Raw genomic sequence first — 13,700 nt, 5'->3', positions numbered from 1 at the left:
AAATGCGAAAACATTCCGAAACTTGCAATAGGCTGCTTTATAACCCTCAAGGATTAAAAAAAAAAATCCTATATTTTTCAGCTGTGTGTAATTCAGTGGTCTTGTCTCATATCCATAGCCCTAAATCATGTACATCCAGTATACCGAGAGAGATAAAGTGTGGATGAAAAACTTAAATCGATTAAACAGTATTTATTTCTCAAAACTTACCATGCAGCTTTACTTTTGGGAATTATTACTCACTTTTGCCATTTACCCCTGGGATCCAGAGTTAACTGGAGCATGCCAGTTGGGTTGGAAAGGGGCTGTGTATTAAATATTGTATCAAAAATATTCAAACTCTCCTGTGTGTGTGTGTATATGGTGTAAATCATATTTGAGTGTACTGCCAGCATGGGTCCTGATGTGTCAGGGTTTATATGTGATATCAAAATGTAAAGTCTGACAATCACATGAGAATCTAAACTGTGAGTAGGAGGATGGCTTAAACAAGGAATCCAAGTCTGAATGTGTGTGTGTGAACGAGCGTGCACATGCTTGGCTATCTTTACGTACATCACTGTTGTACACTTAACACACACAGACCCATGTACGCACTCACAGCTCTGCACGCTCACAAACCCACCATGCCAGAATCAGCAGTCCTGCCCTCTGTAACATGACTGGGGTTAGTGTGGCTTTGGGAGTTGATGTTTATACATCTTTGAAATGAAACCCCCCTCAGGGTTCTGCACCGTATCCCGACCCCTCTCCCCCCGCCCCGCAGGCCTCTCCACCAGCTCTATCTCCTGCCTCCGCATTCCCCAACTTAAACCCAGCCAAAACCAGCCCAAAACAGGGAGCACAAGAAGTCTCTGTGCCCCGTCCCAGAGGAGTGTGGCGGCTGTGGAGTTGCACCCAATCCTGGCAGAAACACCTCTTGTTCTTTGTGACTGTGTGCAGCTGGTTAGCCTGTAGTTAACTTTGCGCATTTGCCTTAAAATTGGTAGATTAGCAGCATTCATTTAATTAATTTGTGCATCTGGGTCCATTCAGGAATGCAAGTGCAAACAGGAAATGGGTAGCCCTCAGAACCAAGTGGCATTTTCTCAGAGGTAGAAACAACAAAGTCAACCAACCCTTGAGGATCACTAATAATGTCCTTCATCACGAACATGTTGTGGGATGTGTGTTCGTCATCGCCATCTCAAATTTTATATTTACGTCACACCCATTGAATTTTAGTGGCACACTGAAGTCATTCATGTACCACTAGGAATTTTTTAAAACTTTTAAAGGCTGAGAAATGTAAGGGAGGAAGATACTAAAAAGAACAGAAAACACCTTTGACTCAGTTCTAATTTAATAATCCATGAGGTGTCAGAGCCGTGTGTCTGTGGCTTCGTCAGACCTGGGAATTTACCCAACCTGGGTAACAAGAGCTCGGTGAGGGGGGTGATTTGCCCTCTTTCAGATCCTTACGGCTGCAGTTAATTATTTAGTTTTGTCATGGTAATGGCAGTGTTGCACCGTAGCCAGCAGATGTCAGTGACACTGAGGTCTTGCTGTCAAAGAGAGCTTGCAGCTTTACACAAGGTTGGTCATTACAGTTGTGGCTGCGGAAAGATAATTGCTGGCTTTATGCCTGTTTAGTTTTGAAATTCAACAAACTGCGTGGTGATTCCTTAAAGACACCAGCAATAAGAACCGAGCAGACTTACTACAATGCAATATAAAAGTCTCTGCCTTGCGTTTCACTTTGAGCAAATGCAAATAAATCAATAAATGGACTGCATTTCTATTTGTTTTAACCAAATCAAAGTAATGACATAATACTTTAGATAAAGCAAATGTTTGTCTTTCAATAGCAAACATTAAGGTTCTGCACTGGATAAGAAAATATGCTTTTGACCTTACCAGTGTCCTTTGGTAGAAGAAAACATATAATTGATGAAAATAAATAAATAAATAAAAATCCACAAATAAAAATGTAATACTCCATCAGTGGACCAACCAAAAATTTGACAAAAGATTGGGATCCCATGATAGCACGTTTTGGAGAGCTTCACTGAACTGAAACTGAATGAGCAAGTCATCCTGGGCTTTCAGAGAATTCACAAAGAATTGTACAGTGTGATAATCTATAAATTTGATTCTCGTGTGCATGAAATGGAGGAGACACACACATTTAGTGTATTTATTTCATCTCAAACTCTATCTATATGAAAAATTCCAACATATGATAACATCTGCCCAATGTCATAGTGACTTAGTGCATAAAAGCGGGGAATCATACAAGGGCAAATACTATGGTGCTGTATTTTATTTATCAAATACAAGCTTTCATGGAAGAGAAATCAAGAAGTTGATAAGCCATTTATTTTCAAGGTTAACAGGTATTTGAGAAAATATTTTGCAAGTGTTTTCATGAATTCTTATGAGCATCTTAAATTTAGGCTTGGATATGGCTGTAATGATTTTTTTATATATATATATATAACCTCTATATCAACCCTATACTATTTACTACTTCATGAATCAAACCTACTAAATAGAATTATATGAACAAGTTTCTTCCATTCTGTCTAAAAACCTTTATTCAAACTTTTTCATCTGCATTGCTGATGTGTGATTACAACAATAAAACAACTGAAGGTTTAGCTATTCAAATGCATTTAACAATTTGACCTCATATCAAACGCAGCATATAGTATTACAATCAAAATCCATTCAGTGCAGTTTCAGTGATTACCAGTAGCTATAGTCAATATACAATTCAGTAGGTCTACTATTACAGTAGTCATTAACAAAAAACAGTTAGTGGTCATGGCTAATGAAAGGCCATTTCATGATGACTGTGAAGTCACGTGGCACTGTGCTTCGACTACACTCAGAGCAGTCATTTTACTACAATTAAAGGCATTAAACCACTTAAATACCGTAAACTCACTGAATAAATAACAGCAACCAAAATAGCAACCCTGTCTCTTAAAAATGACATCCCCATACAACTAAACTGCATTCTTAACTATGTTTGGGGATAAATGTATTTTGTAGTTTCAGATGTGTCACTAATATGTTTCTACATACCTTACATATCTTTAGCCACCAAAACTACTTGGTTAAAGTTAGGGAAAGGTTAGCTTTAGGTATAAAAACTACTTGGTTAAGGTTAGGGAGGAGGTTATGTTTAGGCATATAAAACCACTTTCTTATAATAATGTAATGTGACGTACATAATGTTTGCATGTATTAAAACTGGCTGTTTGATCTCTCCTCCAAGAGATTAGAAACGTTCTTGTGATACATTACAAACAAATGTAATCCTTGACAAAAATACATTCCTGTTGAAACGTAATTGAGAATGCAGTTTAGTTATATGAGAGCATGTTTTCAAAGGAGAAAGGGCTCAGAATAGAACCTGCTGTGCTGATTTAGTGTTTTTCTATGCTTTTTCTAAACACTGATTGTTCAAATTTGCCCCATTTCATTGTAAGTAAGAGAGGAAATGATAGGAAGTGACAGGGAAAAGAAATGCAAAGGAAGAACAGACAGAGGGGTGCTGATGTTCATTCCTCCTCCGAGCAGCCCAGAAGCTCCATCCTGAGTGTGATGCGTCCGTACCACGACCACGGAAGGAGCCGCAGGAAACGGCCATATATTGGTGGATCAATGGAGTTCTTCCTGTGTGTGTCACTATCCGAGTTCCCCTGGAAAATCTGTCACCGAGACAAAAGGTGAGGTCATACAAAAAAAAAAAAAAACAAACAAACGAAAAAGAAAAAAAAAGACACTTGAGCTGTCATGTTAATTTTCAATTTGGGCAATTGGACACACAAAGCTGAGTTTACTCAATGGCCCAAATGTAGAACAGACAGTATTTTTTGTTTTTCTTTGTTTTTTTGTGGGTTTTGCGGGATGCAAATTTTCAGTTTGTTTATTTTAATTAATTTATTTATTGCTACTTTTTGGTTTTATTTATTGCTAATTGCATTTTTTATTGCTAATTTTTTTATTGATTTATTTATTGCCTTTTTAATTTGATTTATTTATTGCTAATTTTGGATTTAATTATTTATTGCTATTTTTTTCTTGTAAACTTTTTTTTTTTTTTTTTTTTTACAAATTTTCCCGTATTTGCTTATTTGCTCACCACCTTTTCCCCCATAAAAATATGTATGGGTGATTATTTTAATGTAAGGTTTTATTCTCACCACTTATCTATATCAGGCTGAATCGAGATCAAATGGACTGTCTGTAGATTCTTAAAGATATTTCAATTCTCATCCAAGAAGTTTCTTCAGTTCTGAAGATGCTCGGCCTCGACTCAACTCAATGTGGATAACTATGACCTGGATAACTGATAATCTATACAGACATCAATTAAAACGTATTTGATAAGTAAGCCTAGGCTAGGGGTATCAACCATGTGCCATGGAAAGCCGAGACTCTGCAGGTTTTCATTCAAACCAAAAACTACAACAAATGATTTCACTGATTAGCTCACTTTCAAGCAGAGCGGAGGAACTGATCTGGCCTTGTACAACTACAACATTTCATAAGTAATGCAACCCAAAATATTTTTTTTTTTATTTCATAGTCCAGAGGGCAAAATAACTTCACTTGGGGGCTTAATGAAAGTCAACTCCAGGATCCAGCACATGAAAAAGTTTGAAGTTTCCTCATTTTCTACATTTGATAGACCAATTCTTTATAAATTCTGGAGGCTTGAGTAAACAGGGTTCTGGGAGAATTATTATTATTATTATTATTATTATTATTATTAGATTAGCTCTTTTCATTCCTTGTTGTATTTAGTTCCTCAGGCTGTCCCCAGTGACAAAAGATAAAACGGTCGGTGTCAGGTGTATTTACCTTGTCTGTGTGCTGTGACTCGTCCTGGTAGACTGTCCAGCTGACTGCATCATCACTGTGGGCCAGCTTGTAGGAGCTGACAAACTGAACCAGCCCAAAGTCCCTGGCACCTTGAGTTATCACCCCTGTGATGTTGGTGGGAGCCAGCAGGTCCACCTACAGGGAGCAGGTTAGAGAGATGTAACAACTAGAGATGGATCATACAAATATTCAAATATTTATTTGCAAGGATTTAAGTCAGCTGTTTGGGCTTTAGCATTCTATTGTATGTAGATATAGCAAAAGATTTTATCTTGGGATGGGGATCAAAAGGGACCCTGCAATACGACACAATTCAGTGTTTGGGTACCAATTCAACATGTACTGCGATTCATTAATCTTGTGATTCAATTAGACTTTTTAGTTCTTCAGTTGTAATTAATGTATAAAAAGATGAATAAAATGTAAAAACAATAAATAAATGAGGTAAAAAAAAAAAAGTATAATAAAACAAAATAATAATGAATATAAAACGAATGTATTATAATTTAATTAAAATCTATCTTTTTATTAATTTTCTTTCTTTTTTTCCTTAATTAATTTAAATTATAGACAAAGTATCAATTCAGGGTCAGCATGGGGACATAAAATTAACCAAATGATTTGTAACGATTTGAAGCAATTCGTATCAGAATCGATTTTTTTTTTCCTATCCCTAATTTTAAATCGCTGGAGATACAGTGGCCCAGCAGCTGATTAGGAGCCATCACTGCACACCAGCCACTAGAGGGCGTCAGGTGACATTTGAAAACATCCACGCTCTCTTGCTGACTCACACAAAAGACTGGCATGGACAAATCATACTGTCAACTTTGCGGAATAGAGTTGGCACGCTAACTAGGGTTTCATAACACCACTGATGCCAATTCATCTAAAAAGGATCAATCTTGTTCTCTGAGCAATGATTATTTTCGTCTACAATTTGCTTTAGACTTTGAATTTTTTGGCACACGCTGAATGTTCAAATATTTGTTTAGACTGTGCACTGCCTAGCTAAGCATGAGAGAAATGACTAGTGCACATTCTTAGTAACAAAGATGCTCTCTATTTCTGCCTCGATATCTCTCTCTGTCTACTTTCCCCTGTCTACTGCTCTTATTTTACCTGTATCCACTGTTTCTGGTTGTTCCAGGCAGCCGTCCATGCATTGACCTTGCCTTTCCGATCCAGTCTGGCCTGTTCAGGCCTCCAGGACAGCAGCTCCATTCCCAGGGTGCGATACACAGAGGAGGCAGATAGCTGCGAATCCAGAACATGGCCTGACTTCAGCCCCAGTGGCTCTGAGCAGCCTGAGGGGAGGACACAACATCAGGCAAGCTTGGAGACAGAGGGTAACTATGCAAAAACATTGTTGGGGCCGATATGGGATGTTTAGTTCGTTTTCAACCTTTCATAACTCATCATTGTGCAATGTATGAAGCTCTAAACTGGCCTTCTCCCATCATAAGAAAACAACAACACTGACTGCAGTTTATTTTCAATTACATTTCAATCACCTTTGCTATTTAAAACAGATTATGATGCCTTTCTCCTCTATTTGTCAATCAAAACAATCTATGCAGCTTTTTTTCTGTTCCTGCTGTCTTTAAGTCTATAGATAAAGAAGCCTTTAGATCCCTCCGACCTCCAGAATAATCTAGATGTAAATATTCCATTCACGTCATCATGTCAAAAATGCCCTGTCTTCTTATCAGCGGATCAGCTGTATATGCCCATAACACCTCTATAATGATGTTTTTTTTTAATTTATTACTTTATGCTATCATTCACATTAATAGGCTCCTTTTCTATAATCTATGAATGAATGATCCATTTTCATGCTCTGCAAGTGTATGCAAGGGTATGATCTGATTTTCCTGATTTTATTATTAGTGTTATTATTTGATTTGATTTGATTTTTTTTTTTTTTTTTGTCTGTTTGTTTGGTTTTTTGTCACATTTGGTATTGTTTCATTGTCTTGTTATCTTTGTTTTTGTTGCATGTTCTGTCTAATTGTGCTTGTACTGTATTATTGTTGTTGAGGACCCACTCAAACAGAGGCCACCACAGCTCATTGCTTACAGAGTGGACTAAAATATTTCCCCTTTGACCCATTTTGTCTCTAGAAATATGAAAAGGTCTTTTATATACAAAAAGCCATGTACACTGTTAATAGGAGTTGGCTGTAGAGTGTTTATGCAGGTGACTGACCAGTGAGCTCACATCCCATCAGCTCCATGCGAAGCGTGCAGTGGCCCCTGCAGGCTTGTGGGTAAAGTCTGATATACTGGGCTTCAATTGGTGGAGAAAAAGCATTAGCCATGGGAGCACTATTTTCTGTGTTTCCATGGAAAATCTGCACACAAACAGGGAAAAATGTGCACAGAAGACTAAAATTCACTAGTTTTCTGTGATCCAGTGGCCTTATAATACATGGCAGTGGCTGAAATCAAGAGGGATTCCAGCAATTATATTACAATGTCAAACTCACTCTGTTGGTACCACTCAGCTGAATCAGATTTTGTTTAAAGGACCTTTAAAAGACCTGCTGCAAATATCAGGATCATATGACTTTTTTCCAAGTACAGCAGGAGAAAACAGAAACTGTGAAATGGATCTAGAGGTGAAAACAAAAATAGTCTCACCATGTCCTGGCTGCTGCCCTCGAGTTTCACCATTTTCCAGGTCTTTCCATCATTCCCGTGGCCTACCTTAAATGACTTCACAAACTCTGAGCTCCCCATCCGCCGAGCGCCCTGGGTAAGCACACCAGTGATACGCATACGCTGCTGCAGGTTCACCTGGGCACACAAGGGGGAAACAATAAAAAAAATCTATTGTCCGATGCTGAAATACATATGCATGTTGATGTGTGCCCCACTGCTCCAGTTTAAGCGAGTGAATACTGTACGTCTGACTTGGGGCACACGCAGCTGAGCAAGTTGGCGATCTATGGTGGTATACTGCATTTCATTGGTAATAAACAAACCAAAACACTGTAATTTCAATTTACTTAACTATACTCTGAGGAAATTAATGACATAATCTGGTTCAGTAAGTCCATTTAAAATTACTAACATCATAACAATGAAATAACCAGTTAAGTAAAACAAAATTCAGTGGTTGTCACATCTATTTATGTCAGTTAATTTGGAACAACAAAGTATAGTTTAGTTGGTCTTACTAAATACAGTTGAGTAATGAGAGTCCATCAAGCTGTATTTAAATAAGTGAGTTAAGTCAGTGTAAAGGATATCTTTATTTTGGTGTTACTCATCACAGTTAAGTAAGCAAAAGATGTTGGTTGCACATAAGTCAGTTATTGCTATCTTAATAATACTATTTAATTATATCGAAAACAACTCAGTTTGGTGGAAATTGTTGACATAACTTGATTAAATAAAACCCAAGGAATTTTTTTTTTTTTTTTTTTTTTTTGAGTGTACATACCTGTATCCAGGGCCGTCGGTCGGTCTCTGCTGGGCTCCAGGCATTCACCATGCCTCTCTTGTTCAGGCGAGCCAGATGTGGATGCCAGTGATGAAGGCCAAACATGGTGCTGTCCGTGGAAGAGGCAGACAGCTGCTCATTGGAGATGATGCCTCCCTCCATGCCCAGAGGTCCAGAACACTCTGCTCAAGTGACACACACACAGACTCAACAAAAATCAAAATAACAAAAAAAAACCTCCAAGCTGTAGAGAAAGTGCTGCATTTCATATATTTCAATATGCATGTGGTGACAGAGAATGACAATCTGAAAGAAAAATTCAAGGAGAAACCCTTTATGGCACATTGGAGAAAGAAAAATGTGGGTGACATCCTTTCCCACTTTGAAATTAAAATAAAAACAAAATCTACTCGTGGGAAAGTGTGTTAATTGTAGTACCTGATCAAATCTTTGTCTTTCAAATATATACAAACAGAGAAGATCTTGTAAGGTTTTGTCACTTGAAACTCATATTGTCTGGTTTACTTAATCAAGTGCCCCTGCTCTTTAATTTATCTACATGAAACAACAAGGCCACTGAGACTTATGAGACAAACAGGATGGAAATAGCTCTGACTAGCTCTGAGGTTAACGTGAATGGGAGGCGATATCCACAACAAATTGCTGAACAAGTGTGAAGCTAATGTTAACTATTCATAATGTGGGCAGACCTGTTAACGTATATAACTTCAGTGAGCCAAAATATTCTATACATATTGTTATTATGAGGAGAAAATGCATCACTTTTGTACATGTTACAGAGGACTGTTTGGCACCAGAACTTTTACTATCTCAGCTGTTCAAACACCACAGGCCTACATCAGCAAATCCAGAAGATGTTAAAAATCTTTTTTTTTTTTAAAGATCTGCAGAATGACAGTCTGAGTTAAACACACAGCAGTGTTGCTAATAATAGACATTACTTCAAATGTGTTGCTGAAAAACAAATAAGCCTCATATAATTGGTAAGGGAAAATATATTTCAGTCCAGATTTTTTTCCAGAAATGCTGACGGAGATTGAACCTGATTTGACCCTCTTTGGTGACATGACCACGCCTGTAGCCTAACATTTCCTTATGCCAACATACAGTGGCTGTGTTGAAGTTCATGTCGACTTAACACGTTTATAGTCCAACAAGAGGAAGTGACAGAACGAATGACGATTACAGTCCAAGTTGTTTTCTAAAAGAACGATGAGAATCATTTCTTTTTCATAATTATCGCTGATCTAAGACCATTGTTCAGATAAATGGATCTGTAACCAATATTACTGTAATCACAATATTTTTTCTGGGTTATTTCAACTTGCTATTACAGGGATTTTGTAATGCAATACCACAGACTCAGAATTTGTCACCTAGCCTACCCCTTTTGTTGCGAGAAGCAAAAAGCAAAAAATAAAAAATAACAATAAAAAAATTGTTGTGCCCCAGGCTTCATTTTTCATATGCCTGTCTGACATGACACTCACTGTGCTGGCAGTTGCGGCCTGTGTATTCTCCTGGACACACGCATGTGTAGTTGGCCTTCAGATCTGTACACACTCCTCCATTCTGACAAGGGCCACTCTCACACTCATTCACATCTGAAACAGAGTGAAAGGGCATCATCCAGAGACAGCACTTTACTACAAGCCGGTATATCACCCAGTGCTCTGTGGTTGACATGGCTTATAACTCATATAATCTATTAATCTAAATTTTTAAAAAGTATTTTATTGAACACTGCAATTCTTGACATCCTTACATGCAAATATTGTCTCCACAGGAAATATAATATATAACATACTGCACAAAAATTGCAAGAGACATACCAGCTACCACTGATAGTTTGCACTGCCTTGATTCATCTTGTATACTTTAATGAGCTGCATCTATTCATATTTGCTCCAGGAAAAAATTAGCAGCAATCTGAAGAATATACATTTTGTAGATATTACACTAAACATGCAAAATCCCTGGTTCTTTATGAATGTTAGACCCTCTGTTTGCATGAGGTCATAGCACCTATTAAAGCTGTCGGGCAAGTTTTTTTTCTGGGCTAGAGTAAAGAACTATTCTTCATCCTGTATCTGGGATATGCAAATACATGAGCAGTCGTAAGCAAAATGGTGCCCCATTTTTCATTAGGATTATGTAATAAGGCAGCTATGTGGCTGTACACTTGAGAGGTAGTTTGGGGACAATATATGCACTATGTGTGTCAGTTAAGTATAGGATGATGCTGGAGACAAAGAAAAACATAAGGAAAACTGATGGTGAAAGAACAACAAATACAGTAGCGCAACACTGCTTCACAACACTAACCATGCTGACAGTGGACTCCGGTGTATCCAGGTGAGCAGTGGCACAGGTAGCCCATGTACATTTCTCCTCCATGAGCATCAGTGGTCTCACACACTCCTCCATTGTGACATGGGTTGGGCTGGCAAGGCCCTGCAGGGCAGCACAAAATCCAACAACACAAAACCCCAGATGAGATTTCCTCTCCTCGGCGACATAAAATCACCACCAAAAGCTATTGATCTGTTGACAAGTAATCCAATAGTCAAATCGGACTCTGCAATACAATATTAAATGAACCAACAAATAAATTTAAATTGTATACCCAAGAGCTATTGCACAGGGTGTTGACTTGTTTCATGTATTTATGCTGTTTGCTCACTCACTGATTGCTATTGAAAGAGAATAATGAACTGCACACAATAAACTACATTTTTCACTGTCAGAGCTGTATAATGAGTGTGCAGTGTGTGGTCCTTCCTGTGAAGAGAAATATAGGCCAGGGTATAATTACTGCACTCTGCTAATACAACCCTCTCGAGCACTGTGGGAGTCTGTCCATCAGGTTGGTACCCCACTGATTGGGTTGTGTGTGTGTGTGTGTGTGTGTGTGTGTGTATGAGCAGCTGAGCATAATGCAGAAACACAATAGAGCAGGACTTATGTCACATAATCTGTTCAGTCCTGAAGGGATAAATGCTGGCTCAGCAGTATTTGGAGAAAGGAAAGTGTATCTGCATGCAAATACAGAAAGAAAAACAATGACATTGTCATGCTTGAGTGGTCATCACAGAGATTATAATGTGGGTCGATGTGACATGAGGAAAAGCGCTTTTCTCAACCTGACACACTTAAAGGAACAAAGACTTTCCTTTCATTAAGAAATTAACATAAACTACTGAATGGATTAATTTAACAAAGTCCAGAGCTCATGCACACATAGACACTTTTGACTTGTTTTTGACTTGTTTTTAATAAATCATTATACTTTTGAGCTTTTTCTTGACAGTTTACAAATGAATCTTTTTCAAAAACTGCTTCAAACTTTGGAGTTTGTCACTCGCCTGATGGAAGCTCATTCCCATCTGATGATGACGATGCTGGAAGGACAGAAGAGTACTCATTTAATATTCCGGTGCAGCATTTTTGAAAATGGGTGCAATTACAAATCACTGGTCACACAAAAATAAAATAATATTAAGTAAAACAAATTCACTCACTTGGGATGGAATCATCTTGTGCAATATTGCAGTCTTCCCCAGTGTCACAGAGCACAGGTTCACAAGCATCCTCTGAGAGAGAAGAAGAAGTAAGGGACAGGCAATTAAAAAAAAAAAAAAAAAAAAAAGAGGAAGAAGCTCATTGAATGACATGAGCTCATGCAGAAAAAAACAGACTGCGTTTGTCTTACAGCAGTTCAACTCTGTGGTGTATACTTGAACTGCGCTCTGAATATTGATGATTAACTTGCGCATCCTAAGTCAAACATCACGCAAACGCGGATAAAACGTAATACGTAATACTAACATGGCATCTGACCTTCCTCTTGTAAAATACTCCCTCCTTCCCTGTACCTGACCATGCCCAAGAATACCAAGCCCATAGGGTGCTCACAGAATGACGCACTCACCGCTCCAGTCCTGAGGAGAGCCTTTCGCCCCGCTGCAGGCGAGCAGGAGAAAAAGCAGCGGCAGCATCGCGGTGAAGTTTGTCCCGCTCCTCGTGTCCTCCGCTTACACCAACAAACAACAAAAGACTACCGAGCCTGTCTCACTCTGCTCCACTCCTGTTGTTGCTGCTGCGCAACAACCTCCGAGGTGGTGGTGATGATGATGATGATGATGATGATGATGATGATGATGATGATGATGATGACGCCGATAGAGACACAGTAACCTCAGCGCGCCTTCCGCATCTGTTAATATTACAGTATAAGGTCGGAGTGTGTATGTGTGTGTGTGTGTGTGTGTGTGTGTGTGTGTGTGTGTGTGTGTCAGGTGTGGCTCCTGCAGATGAGGGCAGAAAGCCTCTCCTCTTGTATTCAGCAGAAGTGACAGGCTGCTACTGCATGAGGACAGCAATACCGTGGGGATCGAGTAAGATGACAGAATCACGGGGACTGGCTTTTATTTTGTTATTTATTCATTTTTATTTGCCTGTTTGTTTCGTTGTTGCATTATCAGCAGTAATAACTTGAGCAAAAATGATTTGCCAAAAAAAAAAAAAAAAAAAAAAAGTTAAAATTAAGAAGTGGGGTTTTTGTTTGTTTGTTTGTTTCTTTTTTTTTTTTTTTGTCACATACAAGATACCTTCTCAAAAAAAAAAAAAAAAAAAAAAATCAAACATTACTCAATGAAATGAAATTGAACGAAAAACTAATTGAAAGCCAACCGTAAAATTAGGAATATTCCTGTCAAATAATGAAAAGATAAAAACTAAGAAACAAAAGAATAAATAGTGATACACACATCACTTTAAAAGGCTTTATAATGTTATTTATGTCATAGTATGGATCTGCTGTTCCTCACTAGAGTTTGTGATTTTATTTGAGAAGGACATTCATTGTTTGACGGCTGTGAAAGTTTTCATGTGTTGCTGTGCCGTGCATTTGTCAACCCAAGACTCTGAGGTTAGTATTTTGGCATCTTGGTGGAGTGAGGCTACTGTATTGTACACTATTTGCACAGATTTTGTATGTATAGTTTACATACAAGCATTTACATATATGTTTTAATTTACCCCAGGAGGAATATTGGACTTGCTGCCAAGGCAAAAAACTAATGGGGATCTGAGTACATAATAAATAACACTGTAAAACAAAATGTGTCCCAAATGAGAACAACTAATCACTTGGGGGCATCCCTACCTCGGAGTGAATCACACATGTGCACATGCAGGGCAGGCCAGCTGTGTGCCGTCTGGAGCCGCCCAGTGGAAAAAAGGCCATCAGACAGTCAGAAATATTCATCTCTTGGTTGCCAGAGAGATTACACAACCAAGCATCCTAAACAAGAGATGACCAAAGGAGATAAAAAAGGAATAAGTTAAAGCCAGA

The 13,700-nt window shown here is 38.3% G+C and overlaps 1 protein-coding gene across 1 annotated transcript; it reads right to left on the bottom strand.

Annotated features, from left to right (window-relative positions):
- Window positions 1–3,084: 3,084 nt before the first annotated feature.
- On the bottom strand, window positions 3,085–12,439 carry LOC115368786 (EGF-like repeat and discoidin I-like domain-containing protein 3). Its single transcript, XM_030065115.1, has 11 exons — window positions 12,276–12,439; window positions 11,866–11,937; window positions 11,710–11,745; window positions 10,670–10,798; window positions 9,835–9,948; window positions 8,324–8,505; window positions 7,519–7,674; window positions 7,085–7,229; window positions 5,998–6,182; window positions 4,855–5,010; window positions 3,085–3,698 (listed from the first exon to the last, which is right to left on the bottom strand). Exons 1-11 carry the CDS (start codon window positions 12,340–12,342, stop codon window positions 3,549–3,551), a joined length of 1,392 nt encoding a protein of 463 aa, XP_029920975.1. The 5' UTR covers window positions 12,343–12,439; the 3' UTR covers window positions 3,085–3,548.
- Window positions 12,440–13,700: the final 1,261 nt, after the last annotated feature.

The sequence above is a fragment of the Myripristis murdjan genome, chromosome 12 (genome assembly GCF_902150065.1).
Source record: "Myripristis murdjan chromosome 12, fMyrMur1.1, whole genome shotgun sequence".
In the NCBI taxonomy this organism is placed as follows: Eukaryota; Metazoa; Chordata; class Actinopteri; order Holocentriformes; family Holocentridae; genus Myripristis; species Myripristis murdjan.
This window is presented reverse-complemented; position numbering and strand designations above follow the sequence as displayed.

What these genes read in the sequence shown, in the direction of transcription:
- LOC115368786 (XM_030065115.1), bottom strand. Translation starts at nt 12,342, where the DNA reads ATGCTGCCGCTGCTTTTTCTCCTGCTCGCCTGCAGCGGGGCGAAAGGC. An exon ending in CTCTCCTCAGGACTGGAGCG is followed by an intron (nt 11,938 to 12,275) that starts GTGAGTGCGTCA and finishes CTTCTCTCTCAG; the next exon opens with AGGATGCTTGTGAACCTGTG. An exon ending in TGGGAATGAGCTTCCATCAG is followed by an intron (nt 10,799 to 11,709) that starts GCGAGTGACAAA and finishes GCTGCCCTGCAG; the next exon opens with GGCCTTGCCAGCCCAACCCA.